The following is a 19,969-nucleotide window of genomic DNA, read 5'->3' as shown; positions in this document are numbered from 1 at the left end:
TGGGAATACTGAGAAATGTGCCACAGAGGAGGCCATTAGCAAGAAATGCAAACAGTAAGGAATACAGGGGTTGGAAACTTCAGAAAGTAGAAATGCATTCATAGAGGGGAGATCCTGATTAATGATGACAGGACCTGGGGGGAGGGCAGCCAGTGCCAGTGGGCAGAGATAGGGGTTGTTTCTACTTCTGCATTGCGGAGGGGCAGTACTCCTAATCCCTGGCTGAATGTACACTGATTTCTTGGAATTCATCATGACTTTACCTCGCCAGTTGAGTTAATGTCACTTCTGTTTTTGGCTTTTCTAGGGAAAGGAAATGTGAACTTTTTTTTCTCCTTTGGAGGGAAATTAGGCATGTGAGGTAGCCAATTTGAGTCTCCATTTTACATCACCAAAAAATTGAGTAATCATGATCAATAATATTTAATGTAATATTTTTCATTCAAAATAATTTATTTATTTTTGAAGTATATATATCTATGGAGTCCATGGAGATAACTTGATACTTGTAGAATCAAAATTAACTTTTAAAATTCATAATTAACCAAAAACCCAACACTTTAAATAAATAAGGAAGGCAAGGTTGTGCTTTCAGTACCCTGTGTCACTTGCCTTCCCCTGTCAACCTCTTGGGGTTCAGAGTATGCCACTTACCCTATGTTGATAGGTGCACTAAAGTTTACCTTCTCTGCTTGTTGCAGCTTTGCAAAACAACTCATACTAAGTCAAGTAAATGAATGAAAATAAGGTTTAGTTTCAGAATGCAATGAGAGTGATGATTCTAAAGAGGAAGTAGTTTGTCTTTCTGTGATGATCCTAGGGAACGTTGTGACTATACCTGTCGATAAGCCAGAAGCTACCTCTGCCATCAGCTCTTTACAGTTTGTGCAGAGTGATTCTTGCCTGTTTGCCAGAACCTTCCCATTTGTCTCAAGAGCTATGATCAGCTACAGAGCATGGGCTATACCCTAGGCCTTGTGCTTGTCACTTTAACATTCCTTCACCCATGATATCTCTGGAGAGGGGATGTTTACCTTCTTGGGTCCCTTTAAATTTTGTAAGGGAGGCAAAGATTCCCATAAATATTACTAGTAAATACCCTAAAACTTCTAGTATAACCAGAGAGCTGGCTTTAAAAGGGAGCCAAGATATTTATAGAGCAAATAATTTAAGTTGAGCATCCCTAATATGAATATCCAAAATATGGAATACTTTCAAATCCAAGCATTTTGAATTTTGACATGATTCCACAAGTGAAAAACTCCATACTTGACCTCATATGACAGATTTCAGTCAAAACAGAAACCCACAAAAATATTAAAATATAGGTTTATATATTTGAGTGTCAGAGTCACAGAGATTGGGAGAGACAGAGAGTGGTTTTCATCTGCTGGTTTCCTTCCCAAATGGTCACCAATGGCCAGAGCTGGATCGATCTGACACCAAGAGCCAGGAGCTTTTTCTGGGTCTCCAACGTGGGTTCAGGGGCCCAAGCACTTGGGCCATCTTCCACTGTTTTCTCAGGCTGTTAGCAGAAGGCTGGATTGGAAGTGGAGTATCCAGGATATGATCAGGTGCCTACGTGGGATTCTGGCACCTCAGGCAGAGGCTTAACCTACTATGACACGGTGTCAGCCCCACAAAAATATTTTTAAAAAATAGCCTTCAGGCTATATATATAAGATGTATATGAAACAAAAATTGAGTTTGGCTTTAGAATTGGGCCCCATTCCTAGGATACCTTACTATGTATAATAATCAGGATGTCCCAAATCCTGAAAAAAATCTAAAATCCAAAACACTTTTTTCCCCCAAGAATTTCAGATAATTGTTACTCAACCTGTACTTAATGCCTTCCCACAATAATAGTTCTATTTAAAACAGTTATCAGTTTGACCAAACTCATAAGGTGTCTTGCTAATTAATACTCTCACACTGTTTTTAATCCAATGAGAACAGTGTACTTATGGTCCTGGTCTTCCTTCATTTGCAACAGACTGACCTCCCCTCCTATAGCCTTCTGAGAAATATTCTTATTGACAGTTCCAAATTAAAGAATAGGTTTAATTATGAGTTTTCCACTTTAGGGGCTAAATGTTTAGCTAACTAATTTAGTATCTTTTTGATCAGTTTCCTCATATTCAAAATGGAATTAATAAATCTGCAGAGCTTACTTGTGAAGTAAAATAATTTGTGTGTGTTAAAATTAGTTTGCCAAACTTATTCTAAACAAAATTTTGTGTAGTAAATATAGAAAATTCCTGAATATCACCTCTTCAGAAATCACTAGGACAAGATAAGATCACAGAGCAATTATGTGAAAGTTTTATTTCCAAAACTCTGTGTTTAGAGGAAAAAATTAATTTTCCAATCTTCATGATAAAGGGTTATTGACAAAGCTTATCTTGAACTTATTATTAACACTGATGCAAAAAAATTTGAATACAATGATGGTTTAGGTAAGTAAATGTAGTAGGAAGTCAGTTGTATTGACTGTACTACTGCACTCAACTCAGGAGATCTAACCAATATAGAGTTTAATTACAGTCATTGAGCTTTAGTTTATTGTAGGAAGATCTATAACAAATTAAATTGTAAATTAAATAGCTTTTACAATTCATCTCTGTATTTTCCATAATGCCACCAGATCATGTTTGACTGGAGTTTCTTCACCTATTTTGATTCTGAGGGCTGCTAGATTTATGAATACTTTTTGCATTATTTTGTTTTTAATTGCTTAAATAATTCTATACTTTGAAAACATGTGTGTTGAGCAACTTAATACCTGTGATTAGTCTTCAGAGAATTGTAAACAAAACCATATTAAGGTAGCACCAAGAGAGACCAGCACTGTGACATAAGCAGGTAAAACCACCACTTGTGGCATAGGCATCCATGTGGGCACTGGCTCGAGTTCTAGCTGCTCCACTTCCAATCTAGCTCCCTGCTAAAGCACCTGAGAAAGCAGCTGAAGGTATACCAAGTTCTTGGGCCTCTGCAACTATATGGGAGATCCAGAAGCAGCTCTTTGCTCCTGGCTTCAGACCAGTCTAGCTTCATCCATTGTAGCTATTTGGGGAGTGAACCAGCATTTGGAAGATATCTCTTTCCCTCTTTGCTTCTTTCTCTCTCTCTAACTTCACTTTTGAAATAAATAAATATTTTTTAAAAATATAGCATGGAGAAGACAAAGTCAATTAAAAATGAAGTATTGATAAAGATGTGAAGAAATCAGAATAATCACACACTGTCAATTCAAAATGGAATATAAAATGGGGCAGTCATTTTGAAAAATACTCTGGAAGCTTGTTAAATGATTAAAAATAGAGTTAACATGTGATCAACCAATTCCATTCCTTTGTATATAGTAAAATAATTGAAGACTTGTCCACACAAAAACTGACACATTTTTGTTTATAACATCATTATTCATGAAAATAAAAAGTTCGAGATAATCAAAATGGCTATCAATGAAAAATGTATAAAAAGTAGTTGATCCATTATATTGAATATTACTTAACTCCCAAAAAGAATGAAGCATTGATATATGCTGCACAAAGGAATAACCTTGAAAAGCTATGCTGAGTGACAGCAGCCAGATATGAAGGACCATAAATTGTGTTCCATTCATATGAAGTGTTCATAATAGGCAAATCCATAAAGATAAAAATGGCAATGATAGCTGAAGTGCATAGAGTTTATTTTTAAGGTTACTACCTTAAAAGATATGATTAAATATATCTTTCAATGGGTGAAATATATTGTATGATAATTATACCTCAATAAATATGTCAAGACAAAGACAATATCTATCTGATAGTAAAGAGTTAAAAAATGGGAACTATTACTGGTTTAACTGTTAAAAATGAATGAAGGAGGGAGGCAGGAAAAAAGGGGGTTAAACAAAGAAATAAATGGATACTGAAAGAGAATGGGATAAAGGAGGGAGTGGGGGAGGGATGATGGGAGAGAAACAAGAAGAGTGATAAGAAGGAAAGACTCCCCATTCACCACCTTCCCAGGCAGAAAATGAGCAACATTAGGAGTTCTGGAGAAAGAGTTTGTTGAAGAAGCTCTTCTTCATGGCAATCTTCAGATCCTTGTTCCTAAGGCTGAAGATGATGGGGCTGAGGAACGGAGTGAGGATTGTGTAGGTTATGCCCATCAGGGAATCTCCTTCCAGAGACTGAAGACCACTGGGCTTGAGGTATATGACAGAGGCAAAGCCATAATGCACAACTACTACAGTAAGGTGGGATGCACAGGTGGAGAAAGCTTTGTGCCGCCCCTCAACTGAAGGTATCTTCAAGACAGTAGCCACAATGAATGCATAGGATAGAAGGATGAGGAAACAGCATCCCAGTAGAGCTGTGATGCACACCAGGCCCATGACTTTAGCAACCACCTGTACCTGACGTCCACAGGCCAACTTCAATAAAGGTGGCACGTGGCAAAAGAAATGGTGGATCACATTGGGTCCACAGAAGTTCAGGTGGAAAACAGACAGTGTCACCACCATCCCAATGACCGAGCCACCAGCCCAGGACCAGGCCACCAGACAGGCACAGCCATAGGGGCTCATGAGCACATTGTAGCGCAGGGGGTGACAGATGGCCACATAGCGGTCATAGCCCATGACAGTGAGCAGGAAGGAGTGGGTGAAACCAAACATGAAGGAGAAGAACATCTGACTGGCGCAAGCCACAAAGGTGATGGAGCTGTGGGTGAAGAGCAGATCAGCCAGCATGCGTGGGATGATGGCAAAGGTGTAGAAGATCTCAGAGATGGAAAGGGCACAGAGGAAGAGGTACATTGGTGTGTGTAGGCTGTGCTCACTCCAGATGGTGGCCATGATGAACAGGTTCCCCAGCAGTGTGAACAGATACATAAGCAGGAACAGTGGGAAGAAAATCAGCTGGAGGTTGGGGAAAGAGGAGAAGCCCATGAGGATGAATTCAGACATGGAGGTGTGGTTTAGCACCATAATGTCAGTCACACCTAGTTGGGGAAAGAAGAAGAAGATCCAATGGTTAAGAGCTCAGGCTTTTTATTGAGTTCTTTTTAAAATTAAGAATACATGTGTATTTTATTTTTCTATACTTTTAAATATTCATATAAAAGGAACAAATTTCATGTATTTCATATATACAATTTTAGGAACATAATAATACTTTTTTTTAAAGATTTATTTTATTTATTTGAAAGAGTTACAGAGAAAGGTAGAGGCAGAGAGAGAGGTCTTCCATCTGCTGGTTCACTCCCCAGATGGCTGCAATGGCCGGAGTTGCGCTAATCAGAAGCTAGGAGCCAGGAGCCTCTTCTGGGTTGCCCATGTGAGTTCAGGGGCCTAAGGACTTGGGCCATCTTCTGCTGCTATCCCAGGCCATAGCAGAGAGCTGGATTGGAAGAGGAGCAGCTAGGACTAGAATGGGCGCCCATATGGGATGCTGGTGCTTCAGACCAGGGCAATAACCTGTTGTGCCACAGTGCAGGCCCCCATAATGATACTTTCTACCTCCCTATCCCTCTCACTTACATCTTCCCTTCTCTTTCTAATTTTTCTTTTAATTTTTCTGATGACATACTTTCAATTTACCTTATAACCACAAGCTTAACTCTCCACTAAATAAATAATTCAACAAATAGTAAGTAGAAAATCCACTGCTCCTCAAGAGTTTAGACAAGGACTTTAATCAATAATCAAATCTCAATATGTCAATTTTCCTCATATACTTTACATTTTTTGGTATTCTTTTAATTAGTTACCCCACATCAGGGAAAACATGGTATTTGTCTTTTTTGGTATTGGTTTATTTTACTAATCATAATGGTCCCCGGTTGCATCCATTTTGCTGCAAAAGATAGGATTGCAGTCATTTTTATGGATGAATAGTATTCCATTGCATATATGTACCACAGTTTTTTTATCTACTCCTTTACCTGTTCAAGGCATGGTTAGTTCATCTGTAAAAGGGCATTAACACAGCTGTCCCTCAGTGTCCACAGAGGTTTAGTTCCAGGATCCCTGAAGATACCAAGACCTGTGGATACTCAAATACTCTATATATTATTCTGTAGTCAGGATTGATATTCAATGCAGCTGTTAAGACATCTCTTGGGATGCCTGAAGCCCATATTTGAGTGTCTGGGTTTGAAGTCTCAGCTCTATTTTGATTCAAGCTCTCTGATAATGCATACCCTGGGAGACAGAACACTCAAGTACATGTGTCCCTTTAGCCTATGTTGGATATCTGAATTGAGTTCCTGTCTCCAAGCTTCCACCTGTCCCAGAACTAGCTATTATGTGCTTTTAGGGGGGATCTCTCTCTCTCTCTCTGTCTCTCTGGATCTCGCTATTCCTCTCTCCCTCTTTTCCTGTGTGTGTTTCAAAAAATAAAAATAAATAAAAATGAAACAAATAAAATGACATGGCCTTTATATATTCACATTCACATTTTGTCCCGTATATTTTGAATCATTGGTAGATGATTTATAATATCTAATATGATGTAAATGCTATGTAAAGGGTTATTATGCTCTATTACATGACTAGAAAGTCATATGTGTATATATGTTATATGACTAGAAAGTATATGCTTGTCTGAAACGCATGCAACCTTTTGGGGTTTAATGGCTGGTTGGATCTATGGTGTAGATTGATTTTGAGGACTGATTATGATAATGTGTTTAGGTTTAAATAAGATCATGCATCTTCAGGGTTTCACACAGCTCTTGATATGTATTGAGAAACCAACAAACAGTAATAGTGATAATAATAATAATAGCTACTATTATTATTTTAAAATCTCAGTAGTAGAAACAGAGTATTTAACCACTTTAGAGATATGTGACCTTGGGTTGGTTCCTGTCTCTTTGTCAGCCTATTCTTTTCATCCTTAAAAATAAGTTTATAGTACTAATCCCGAAATGGCAGGGTTTTAAGAGGATTAAATAAAATCATTCTTATGATATGCCTACTGGAAGTTTTGGAATAAACACTTAAGAAAATGAGGATAGGCATGATTGACCAGAATTAGGTCCTCTTAAATTACAGCAGCCCATGAGAGTAGTTCCCCTTTCATTGGTGAGTTATATCTATGTGAATTTTTGTTAATTACTGTTGTTTTGTAACTTCATTCTGTAGCTCTTTAAATTAAGATATTAAATATTTCTGTATTTAAGAGCAAATAACTATGTTTTTATATGTCTATTTAGCCTGTTAAGTATATATAAGCACACACTAATGGGCAGACATTCCTTTCACCAAAACAAAAAATACTTTAAGATTCTTTACTAATTTAGTTTATTTGAAAGTAGAGAGGCAGAGACAGAGCTCTCTCTCTCTCTCTCTCTCTGCCTCTGTCTCTCTGTAATTCTGTCTTTCAAATAAAGAAATCTTAAAAAAAACTTCACATGGTACCCTATAAATATGTAATTTTTTTCAACTTTTATTTAATAAATATAAATTTCCAAAGTACAACTTTTGAATTATAGCGGCTTTCCCCCCATAACCTCCCTCCCACCCACAGCCATCCCATCTCCCACTCCCTCTCCCATCCCATTCTTCATCAAGATTCATTTTCAATTATCTTTATATACAGAAGATCAACTTAGTATATACTAAGTAAAGATTTCAAGACTGCACCCACACAGACACACAAAGTATAGAGTGCTGTTTGAGTAGTAGTTTTACTGTTAATTCACATAGTACAACACATTAAGTAATATGTCAATTAAAATATATAGATCTAAACAAATTTTTAAAAACCAACAAAGAAGTATCACTTTATATATGTTATAATAGAAAAACTTAGAATATTGGATACTGTTACATGTTGGCCCACAAGTGATGACACAGAGACATAAGTCATTCTCACTGATGCCTGGTGGTTCATGGTCAAATTAAGAAACTCCTTTTCCTAAGTTTCACAAATGCTGCTCCTAGGTCTCCACCTTAATGAATATCTCACAGAACAGTGAGGGAGCATGATCCAGGACATTCATTGCAGCATTTTCTGGAAAAGCAAAGAGTCAGGAGAAGCATGGGTAACCCCTACTACTGACGGAGAATAATAAAATGTGGTGAATGCATACCATGAAATTCTAGATTACATTTAGTAACAAGTTGACATTGACATAGCAGCATGGATGACTTTTTTTGGCAATTAAAATAATGTTTTATCGAGCTTAACTAGCACCCCATTACATTAACACATATATTTGTTGAAGTTCCATTATTTTTCTCTTTCCTTAAATTTTTATTAATATAAAGAGAGCAGATTTCATGTATTTCAAGGGTACAGTTTTAGGAAGAACCATATTTCACTCTCCCCTTCTCTCCCAATGACTCTTGTGAGCATATTTTTGGCCACTCACAATAGCCAAGAGAGTAAATAAATCAAGGTGTTCATTGATGTAATTATGGATAAAGAAAATGTGATACAGGTACACAACTGAATCCTATTCACTCATAAAAAATGAAATCCTGTATTTTGTGGCAATTTGGGTGGAAATAGAAGACATTGTGTTAGGTGAAATAAACCTGGCGCAGAAAGACAAATACAGTATGTTCTCTTTTATATGTAGAAGCAATGACCTTTGCTATTATAGAAATAGAGATTAAGAAGGGGAGGATGCTTAAAGGGAAGTCAGGTAATGGGCACAAAAATATAGTTAGATAGGAGCAACATGTATTAGACTCGTATAGCACAAAAGGGTGACTGTAGTTTACAACAATTTATTAAATACTTTATAGAGAACTAGAAGATAGGTTTTCAAATGTTCCCAACATTTGAAATGTAAATTTGAAATGGTAAATGTTTAGGAGATGGAATTTTTTTTTTGACAGATAGAGTTAGTGAGAGAGAGAGAGACAGAGGGAAAGGTCTTCCTTCCGTTGGTTCACCCCTGAAATGGCCGCTACGGCAGGCACTCTGTGCCGATCCGAAGCCAGGAGCCAGGTGCTTCTTCCTGGTCTCCCATGCGGGTGCAGGGGCCCAAGCACTTGGGCCATCCTCCACTGCCTTCCAGGGCCACAGCAGACAGCTGGACTGGAAAAGGAGCAACCGGGACTAGAACCCGGTGCCCATATGGGATGCCGGCGCTGCAGGCAGAGAATTAACCAAGTGAGCCACGGCGCCGGCCCAGAGATGGAAGTTTTCACTACCACTAATTTGGTCATTACACATTGTATACATGTGCCAAATTATCACATTGTGCCTCAAACATTTATAATTCAAAAATAATTTTGAATGCAAGAAAAAATGGTAATGAGTAAAAATGTTAGAAAACATTATCAGAACTTCAGCAATAAACAACACATCACAGTGAACGCATCTACATACAACAGCACACATTTTAAGAATTCATGCAAATAAAAGGATACACTTTCAGAACATATTGTAATATGTCCTGTCATGCAAGGAGTATAGCAGTGGAGCAAGATAATAATGAGAATCAATCAAATAATATATCCATTGCTGTTCAGATCAACAATGACAATCTGTCATAGAGTAATGAGTACAATTTATTCAAATATCTCCAGTTAAGTCCAACAAAAATACTCTTTGACTAACTGAAGCTGTTTTGATAATAGGTTTTAAATTTCCAAGGAAGGAGATCATGCTAATCTTAAAAAAAAAGTCCCTCAAACCCCATCTTGAGACTTGCTGCTAAATGTTCTCTCAAAGCAAATTCACACCAATGTTTGCAAGACTCAGAATCCCACAAGAAAATGGACAGTTTGGGTCATATCAGGAAGAACCACCTCATGCGGAAACCAGCATCCATGGGCTCGAGAGGATGCAGCTAGTTGAGCCAGCCTTGACACCATCCTCTTCTTCATTCCTCTTGTCACTTAGCAGTCATCTCTGAAACTCACTCCTCACTTGTTCATTATATGAATACAGCTCCACCTCTCAGCTTATGTCCCTCATCCCCCTAGACCACTGTGCTTGTCTCCTCTCCTCAGCTTGACCCTTTCTTTGACTGCCAGAGATAATTCTGATAAAGTCATAGGCTATGAGTCAACCAGATACAGACAGGGCTCGAATCGTAAGTTCAGACTGTGTATTGGAATAAGCAGAGGCTTGCTGTCATGGGTGTGTGGATGGGATGCAAAGTGCACAGACAAGTTTTCATGGTATGCCAGCTGGCATTGTTGTCATTAGCTCTATCTTTATTGCTGATTGCTGTTTGCTGAGCTGATTGTCACCCATTCTTCCCTGCTAGGTAACCTGTGTAGGCACTATGGCAATAGAGGGCCTAAATAACATTCCAAGTTAACCTTCCTTCTGAAACTCTAAATGACCTCTAGTCCTTGGCACCTGTTCCCTCAGGCAGCTCACTCCTTCTTCCCTCCTGGATACAAAAAGGCTCCAGGGTCCCTGCTTTGAAATACACAAATATTTTCTAAAAATCAATCACCAAAAGGGTCCTCTATGCTCCCTCTCTCCCTCTGACACTTGATCAATGGATAAAAATCACAAGCAGGACTCTCAAAGTCCCCTGAATAAGCCTGGAATTGTGGGTGCTGTGAGGCCGGCATTGTATTTCTTGCTGAGAGCTCTCATTTAGAGTCCTATGCTAGTGCAAATGCAGCCTAGATCCCAGGTTCTGCTCCTGTGCCCTCGATCCTCAGGGGGGGACATCACTCAGCTCATTCAGCTCTCTTTTAATGCACCTGTGTTGTAGATTTAAGTCATTTTACCCAGATGAATCACCAAAGTCACACTGATTCTGAATGACACAATGACAGTGGCACCGAGGAAACAATCAGGAAGGAAAAGACACACAGAAGTCGTGGGATTGCTGAGAAAGGATTGGAGTGATGCAGCCAATGTCTGGAGCTACCAGAAGCTGAAAGGGGTAATGAAGCATTCTCCCTTAGAGTCTTAAGAGGGTGTGTGGCCCTCTGGACATCTGGATTTTAGACTGCTGGCCCCAAGAACTGTGAGAAAATAAATATGTCTTGTTCTAAGACATTGAATTTGTGTCACTTTGCAATGACAGCTACAAGAAAAAAAAACACAGGCACATACACACAGTGAAGGAAGAAGTACACACTTACCACTAAGTGCATTCATATACATAATAACACATTCAAAGTTGCCCTCACCTTACCTGGTAAAGTGGCCATTACTCAGCCGGAATGGACCCTGGAGATCATGACTACTATAGATTGGGGAAAGCTGTGGGCAGCAGATAACTCAGTGGATTAGAACAAGACATAATTATATTCTCACAGTTCTTGGGGCCAGCGGTCTGAAATCTATATATCCAGAGGGAATCAGGATAGATTGAACCAGCCTGGAGCCAGGCAGCTGAGGCTATAGATCCCTCCCTCTATTATCCTGCTCTTTGCTCCTGGCCCCAATTCAGATCCTCCCTGAACTCCAGTTTTCCTTGCTCCTCATGCCTTCTCCTTTCCAGCCTTCGTGATTTTTGCACTTCATCTTGGAAAGTGGCCCTGGAAACTGAGGGCTTCTCTTACCTTCCTTGAAGACCTGCATGTACGCCCTGTTGCTGGGGCATAGGGTGGACCCATGTAGTGTGCCTTGATCTGTGGTGTGAGAGGTGGAAGCTTTATCTCTGCAGGTGTCTTCCCCAGTGACAAGTTCCCAAAGGCATCACCACAGAGCTTTTCTGAGGATGAGGAATTCATGGTTCTGGAAGTCCAAGGAGGATGTCTGGGACTCTGGGAATGCCTGCACCTCCTCCTTCTCCCTTCTGTCCCTCTGTCCCTCCCTGTCTGCCTTCCTTCCTTCTTTCATCCTTTCTTCCCTTCCTCTGTTTTTTCTTCACTTCACTCCTTTCATATTTCTTCATTTTTAAATTTCTTTCCTCCATTCTTCCATTTCTCCTGTTTTTCTTGTTTTCATTCTTTCTCTGCCTTCTTGTTTGTGCCTGGGTCCATTTTCCTCCCAGCATCTGCTCTCACCTGTCTCAGATGTATTCTTCATTGAGACATCAATCTATACCTCCCTCCTCCTAGATATCATACACACACACACACACACACACACACACACACACACCTCTTCCCCTGGATTGGTAGGCATTTGGAGTAAATGGGACAGGACTCCACTATGATACTTTTCAGGTTGGTTCCTTCTGTCAACTGACATGAGCAAAGGAGTCTGAAAAAGTGTAGACACCTGCTCCTCAGACGAAGCATCAAGTATTGTTGCCCCTGGGAACCCAATGTACTTAGAGGGCAGGGAATAAGGCCAAGGTCACACAGCAGATGCTGCAGCAAGCCTTAGATGGAATGCAGGGGGCCTAAGACTCCAGCTCTGTGTTTTTGACCATCAGAGTGCACCATGAAACAATCATTGACACATTCAGAATCACCCAGTTCCCCATGGTTCCAGAAGCCCACTAATGAAGACTTCATGTTTGGAATTACTAGGCAAGGGGGTATGAAACAACAATGCTTACTAAACTGAATGGATGAAATGCAATTTTGGAAAATTCAGGGACTAAACAGTGTAAACAGTGAAAAAGAAAAAAATGTCATTTTTAAAACACAAATTCAAAATTAATGTTAGTGAGGAGAAGTTTAATACAGATTGGATGCAATCAAAAGGAGAAATGATGAATTGGCATGGACTCAGAAGAAGTTCTAAAGAAGAGGGCAAGTAAACATGGAGATTGGAATGATAATGCTGAATTTCATTTAATCAAAATTTCAGAAGTAAAAGTGGGGTTCATGGATTATTTGAAGAATTCATGATCAAATTTTTTATAAAGTTGATTTGAAGATATTTATTAATAGGTTCAAAAATAAAAGTGAGGCCAGTGCCGCGGCTCAATAGGCTAATCTTCCACCTAGCGGCGCCGGCACACCAGGTTCTAGTCCCGGTTGGGGTGCCGGATTCTGTCCCGGTTGCCCCTCTTCCAGGCCAGCTCTCTGCTGTGGCCTGGGAAGGCAGTGGAGAATGGCCCAAGTGTTTGGGCCCTGCACCCCATGGGAGACCAGGAGAAGCACCTGGCTCCTGCCTTCGGATCAGCGCAGTGTGCCGGCTGCAGCGTGCCAGCCGTGGCGGCCATTGGAGGGTGAACCAACGGCAAAAGGAAGACCTTTCTCTCTGTCTCTCTCACTGTCCACTCTGCCTGTCAAAAAAAATAAATAAATAAAAGTGAACATGCAAGCAGAATAAATTAAGAGGAATCAACACCTTGACACACCATCAAGTAAAAATGCAAAGTTAAAGCAAAAGAAAAAAAGTAAAAAACACCAGAAGGGGAGTGAGGATAGATTTTATAGTCAAGTGAACCGAAAGTTCTCAACATTGAAAGGAAACTCCAGAAATATATGAAATTATTTTGTGTGCAGAAATAAAATATCTGCCAAATAGGTTTTTATTATTTTATTAAAAATTTTAGAGACATAAAATTATGCATATATATGAGAAACTATAGGATTTTTTACTTTTATATATTGTGCAACATTCAGTCAGGGTGAATATCTCTTAACCATTTAACATTGCTTTTTAGTGAAAACACAAAATTCTACCTTCAAGCTTTTCAATACAGAAGCACACAGCACATTAGCATTATCAATAGTCAGTCTACTATGCAATAGAATCCCAGAACTATTTATCCCTAACTATCTACAGTCTACTATCAATTCTATCAATTTTCACCAAACTTACCTCCTTCTTCCTCAGCCTCTGGTAACCACCAGTCTATTTTTTTTTTAATATTTATTTGCTTATTTGAAAGGCAGAGTTACAGAGAGGCAGAGGAAGAAGCAGAGGCAGGGAGAGAGAGAGAGAGAGAGAGAGAGAGGTCTTCCATCCACTGGTTCACTCTCCAAATGGCCGCAACAGCTGGAGCTGTGCTAACCCGAAGCCAGGAGCCAGGAGCTTCCTCTGAGTCTCCCATGCAGGTGCAGAGGCCCAAGGACTTGGGCCATCTTCTACTGCTTTCCTAGGCCAGAGCAGAGAGTGGGATAGGAAGTAGAACAGCCAGGACTAGAACCAGCACCCATATGGGATGCCACCACTTCAGGATGACAGTGTTGCATTATATTCAGCAGGGACTCTGCTTTGTAAGTTTTTATTTGAAAAAAGAGAATCAGAGATAAACAGAGATCTTGCATCTATCAGGTCACTTTAGGAAAAACTGGCCTCATATAATGAGTTTGGAAAAGTTACCTCCCTAACAATTTGTATAATACTTTTCAAAAAATTGGTGTTTTTTTAAATTTTGTAGATTTTAGCAATGAAGACGTTTGTTGCTGATCTTTCGTTTGAACACATTATTCCTCATTTAATGTTCTTTCTCAGTATTGCTTTATTCAGAGATTTTATTATTATTATAGAAAACTTTTTATAATTCCCTTAATTAAACCTAAGTTTATTTATTTATTTTTTAACTTTTATTTCCTAAATATAAATGTCCAAAGTGCAACTTTTGGATTATAGCGGCTTCCCCCTCCCCCATAATCTCCCTCCCACCTGCAACCATCCCATATCCCACTCTCTCTCCCATCCCATTCACATCAAGATTCATTTTCGATTATTTTTATATACAGAGGATCAGTTTAGTATATGCCAGGGAAAGATTTCGGCGGTTTGCACATACACGGAAACGCAGAGTATAGAGTACTGTTTTAGTAGTAGTTTTACCATTGGTTCACACAGTGCAGCACATTGAGGACAGGGATCCTACATGGGGAGTGGGTGCACGGTGACTCCTGTTGTTGACTTGACAATTGACAATCTGATTTGTGGCATCAATGGTCACCCGAGGCTCTTGTCATGGGCTGTCAGGGCTATGGAGGCCTCTTGGGTTCGCCACCTCTGATCTTATTTAGACAGGGCCATGGTGAAGGTGGAGGTTCTCTCCTCCCTTCAGAGAAAGGTGCCTCCTTCTTTGATGGCCCATTCTTTCCGCTGGGATCTCACTCACAGAGATCTTTCATTTAGGCCTTTTTTTTTTTTTTTGTCAGAGTGTCTTGGCTTTCCATGCCTGAAATACTCTCATGGGCTTTTTAGCCATATCTAAAACCTAGGGGGCTGATTCTGAGGCCAGAGTGCTGTTTAGGACATCTGCCATTCTATGAGTCTGCTGTGTGTCCCAATTCCCATCTTGGGTTGTTCTCTCCTTTTTGATTCTGTCAGTTAGTGTTGGCAGATACTAGTCTTGTTTAGGTGATCCCTTTGACTCTTGGTCCTATCATTATGATCAATTGTGAATCGAGACTGATCACTTTGACTGGTGAGCTGGCATTGGTGCATGCCACCTTGATGGGATTGAATTGGAGTCCCCTGGCATGTTTCTAACTCTACCACTAGGGGCATGTCTGATGAGCATGGGCCATACTGTACATCTCCCCCCTCTTTTATTTCCACTCTTGTGTTTGGCAGAGATCACTTTTCAGTTGGGTTTAAACACCTGAGAATAATTGCATGTTAATTAACGAGTTCAACCAATGGCATTAAGTAGAACAAAAAATGCTAAAAGGAACAAAATAGTAAGTTGTTCTTCAACAGTCAGGACAAGGGCTGATCAAGTCATTTTTTCTCGTGGTGTGCATTTCACTTCAACAGGTTTCCTCTTGGGTGCTCAGTCAGTTGTCACCGATCAAGAACGTATGATATTTGTCCCTTAGGGACTGGCTTGTTTCACTCAGCATGATGTATTCCAGATTCCTCCATTTTGTTGTAAATGAACAGATTTCATTTTTTTTACTGCTGTATAGTATTCTGTGGAGTGCATATCCCATAATTTCTTTATCCAGTCTTTTGTTGATGGGCATTTGGGTTGATTCCAGGTCTTAGCTATTGTGATTTGAGCTGCAATACACATTAAGATATAGACAGCTCTTTTGTTTGCCAACTTAATTTCCTTTGTGTGGATTCCAAGGAGTGGGATGGCTGGGTTGTATGGTGGGGTTATATTCAGGTTTCTGAGGAATCTCCAAACAGACTTCCATAATGGCTTTACCAGCTGGCCTCATATGATGAGTTTGGAAAAGTTACCCCTCTAACTTTTCAAAAGATTGGTGTTATTTTTTTCAATTTTGTAGATTTTATTAATGAAGATATTTGTTGCTGATCTTTCATTTGAACACATTATTCCTGATTTAATGTTCTTACTCAGTATTGCTCTATTCAGATATGTTATAATTATAGAAAACTTTTATTTAATAAATATAAATTTCAAAAGTAAAAAAATATATATTCTTATTTATTTATTTGACAGGTAGAGTTATAGACAGTGAAAGAGAGATACAGAGAGAAAGGTCTTCCTTCCGTTGGTTCACTCCCTAAATGGCTGCTACTGCTGGAGCTGCGCTGATCTGAAGCCAGGAGTCAGGTGCTTCTTCCTAGTCTCCCATGCGGGTGCAGGGCCCAAGCACCTGGGCCATCCTCCACTTCCCTCCTGGGCCACAGCAGACAGCTGGACTGGAAGAGGAGCAACCGGGACTAGAACCTGGCACCTATATAGGATGCCGGTGCTGCAGGCGGAGGATTAACCAAGTGAGCCAAGGCGCCGGCCCCAGGGAATTTTCTTTTAAAGATTTAATTATTATTTACTTGAATGTCAGAGTTACACAAAGAGAGAAGGAGAGGCAGAGAGAGAGAGAGAGAGAGAGAGAGACAGATCTTCCATCTGCTGGTTCACTCCCCAGATTGCCGCAATGGCCGGAGCTAAGCCAATCTAAAGCCAGGAACCAGGAGCTTCTTCTGGGTCTCCCATGCGGGTGCAGTATCCCCAGGACTTGGCCCATATTCTACTGCTTTCCCAGGTCATAGCAAAGAGCTGGATCAAAAGTAGAACAGCCAGGACTAGAACTGGCACCCATATGGGATGTTGGCACTGCAGGCGGTTGCTTTACCCACTATGCCACAGCAGGGACTGTGGAATTTTTTTGTGACTGCATGATAGGGTGCAAGGTGTAACTGGGTCTCTGGACAATTATTGTGTCTGGTACCAGAGGCACAGAGCTTCCTGATGGCCTGTGGGGTGTCACTGAAGAAAGTTCCTTGCTCATACTGAGGACCACACAAATGCTTTTTATGTATCATGTGATAGCATAGATGGGGGTTGTACCCACTGTGGGTTAACCCCAGCTATTGATTTACCCTGAAATAGAGATGAGGGTATGACTATCCCAACAGCTGGGATCATACCTTCTCCTTGCTGACAATAGGAAGATCTACCATGCCCAATTTGGGTGTCACCCTGGATTGTCACCCAATCCTGGAACACCAACCAGAACTCCTAGGCCACACCCAACACATGCCTCTAAATATTTACTGAAAGAGCAGACACTCCACTAAGCAACAGAGGCATAGTTCAAAGATAAAATCCACCAAAGGAGAAAACTAACAAGAATTTCCACTAATGCCTAAAAATAAATGCAGCAATTCAATAATCAAGAATAAAGAAGACATGACTCCACCAAAGTAACACAAAAATACCTCAATATCGAATGGGAAAATGAAGAAATTGATGAAATGTTTGAAAAGTAATTCAGAAGAATGATCATAGCATTATTGTGAATCCATGAGAAGCAAACTCATGAGTTAAACAAATCCATATGTGACATGGAAATACATTTTTCAATGCGATTGAGATTTTGAAGAGATATCAAACTGAAATTTTATAAATAAATAATTTAATATGTCAAATAAAAATCAGTGGAAAGCCTCAACAATATACATGGTAAGGCAGAGGAAAGAATATCCAAGCTAGAAGATAAATCTTTGGAAATTTTTCAGTCAGACCAAAAAGTGAAGATGGAAATTTAAAAAATTAAAAACAATGTCCAAGATTTATGAGATATTATCAAATGACCAAACATATGGATCTTAGGAGTTCCTGAAGGTGTGGAAAGAGATAATAGATGAGAAGGTGTATGCAGGAAAATAGTAACAAAAAACTTCCCTAATTTGGAGAAAGGGAATCCAAGTACAGGAATCACATAGAATTCCTAATAAAGGTGAACTGAAAAGATCGTCACCGTGACACATTGTAGTCAAACTTTCAAAAGTAAAATAAAATAAAATATTATAAAATGTGCAGGAGAGAAACAAGAGTTTCCAAGTTGGTAGAATAGAGAAAGGGCAGACTGCTCTAGGCTAGGTGAAAATAAAGGGGAGAAAGTACATTCTCAGGGGCAAGTTGCACAGAAAGTGCAGTGGAGAGCCTGCAGAAGGAGAGACACTGTGGATCTGTGTGGAAGGTGTGGTTGCACAACAATGAGCATGAACACAACACAGGATCCCAGCAGCCCTGAGTGCCAGCTTTGGAGAGCATAGTGAGATCACATTGCAGAGCCCATGCCACTGGTGATATAGCTGGAGGGACAACCTAGCAGACTACAGTCTTTGAGTCTGGCCCAGAGTCCTGAGGGGAACAGGGTGGCCACTCACCCAGAGAAAATAGGGCACATTTCTCTCTCCCTATCCCCTCCAAATGGTGCCCAGCAGCTGGCTGAGAAAGGGCAGGTGCTAATTTGGACATAAGTAGGTAGCAGCTATGGCAGCTCTTGTGCATGCACCCAGCAACTGGCAGGGACAGACACCATCTAGTCAGCAATGGTACCCACAGCAGCTTGGGTGCATGCACCCAGCAGTGAGTGGAGAGGAGAAAATCTGACAATAGTGCCAGCTGCAGAGACTCTTGCACATGCCCAGCAACCGGCAAATAGATGACTAGATTGTGAAATGAGTAGGTCTGTGACTGTTAGCTCCTGTTCATGTGTATGATCCATGTATTTTACCAGAGGAGAAAAACCCACATTCCCTACTGTTTTTGAGTCTGGCTTGGAGGATTGACAGGGGCTGGTCACAGACATATGACTGTAGGATGACCCCAGCCTCTCATTTCACAGGCAATGGGACTCAAACCATCTATGCAGAGCACCCACAGGCAGCTGGCTCTGAGAACATCTCAAGCTCTCTGTGGATGGGACAGGTTAATAGGGTGGAGTGGATCCTCTGCATCTATGAGTGTGGAGTCCTGTGTGCTGAGATTGTGGGAATTCTGGGACTGCATGAGAGGGTGTGGTGTGTAGCTGCATCTCTGGGCAATCACTGCATGCAGCTCCACATGCTCAGAGTTCTGCTCCCTGACTGCTGGGGTAAGACTTTGCAGTGGGATCTACGGTCACAGAGGATTGCATAGATCCTTTGTGCAGTTCATGGAGGGGCACAGATGAGTATTTCATCTGAGAACTAACATCCAGACATTGATAACTTTGGAGGAAAGGAGGTGAGAATGTGATTACACCAACAGAGTTGACCATACTCTCCTTCTGTTAATCAGAGAAGATATACCATGCCCAACTTGAATGTCACCCTAGATACTTGCCCCACATGGCCATACGCAGAACACACCTCTGGGTATTCACTGAAGGAGCAGACATTCCACTAAACTACAGAGGAATAGTTCAATGATAAAAGCCAACAGAGGGAAAGAAAACAAGTATCTCCAAAAATGCCTAAAAATAAAAACAGAAATTCCAGAAAAAAGAATAAGGAAGACAACATGACATCTCCCCAAAAGTACATAATAACATTTCAGTGTTGGAATGTGAAGATGAAGAGATTAATGTAGTGCCTGAAGATGACAAAACAACATATCAAAACTTATGGAATACAGCAAAAGCAGTGTTAAGAGGCAAGTTGATAGCAATTGGTGCCTACATCAAGAAATTGGAAAGGCACCAAATAAATGAGCTATCAGTGCATCTCAAGATTTCTAGGAAAACAACAGCAAACCAAACCTAAAACTAGTAGGAAAAAAGAAATAATTAAAATTAGATAAGAAATCAACAAAATTGAAACAATAACAAGAACAAAAGACCCAAAATATCATCAAAATGAAAAGCTGGTTTTTTGAAAAAATAAACAAAATTGACACACCATTGGCCCAACTAACCAATAAAAGGAGAGAGAAAACCCATTGACAAAATTAGAGATGAAAAAGGAAATGTAACAACTGACACCAC

At 40.1% G+C, this 19,969-nt stretch overlaps 1 protein-coding gene across 1 annotated transcript; it reads right to left on the bottom strand.

Annotated features, from left to right (window-relative positions):
• Window positions 1-4,039: 4,039 nt before the first annotated feature.
• On the bottom strand, window positions 4,040-4,996 carry LOC100356508 (olfactory receptor 10H5). Its single transcript, XM_070048337.2, has one exon. The coding sequence runs from the start codon at window positions 4,982-4,984 to the stop codon at window positions 4,040-4,042; it is 945 nt and encodes a 314-aa protein (XP_069904438.2). The 5' UTR covers window positions 4,985-4,996.
• Between the last annotated feature and the right edge of the window lie 14,973 nt (window positions 4,997-19,969).

This window comes from Oryctolagus cuniculus, chromosome 9 (assembly GCF_051225735.1).
Source record: "Oryctolagus cuniculus isolate XC-2025 breed Fujian yellow rabbit chromosome 9, ASM5122573v1, whole genome shotgun sequence".
In the NCBI taxonomy this organism is placed as follows: Eukaryota; Metazoa; Chordata; class Mammalia; order Lagomorpha; family Leporidae; genus Oryctolagus; species Oryctolagus cuniculus.
Note: the sequence above shows the minus strand (reverse complement) of the source record. Positions and strands in the feature narration are given on the sequence as shown.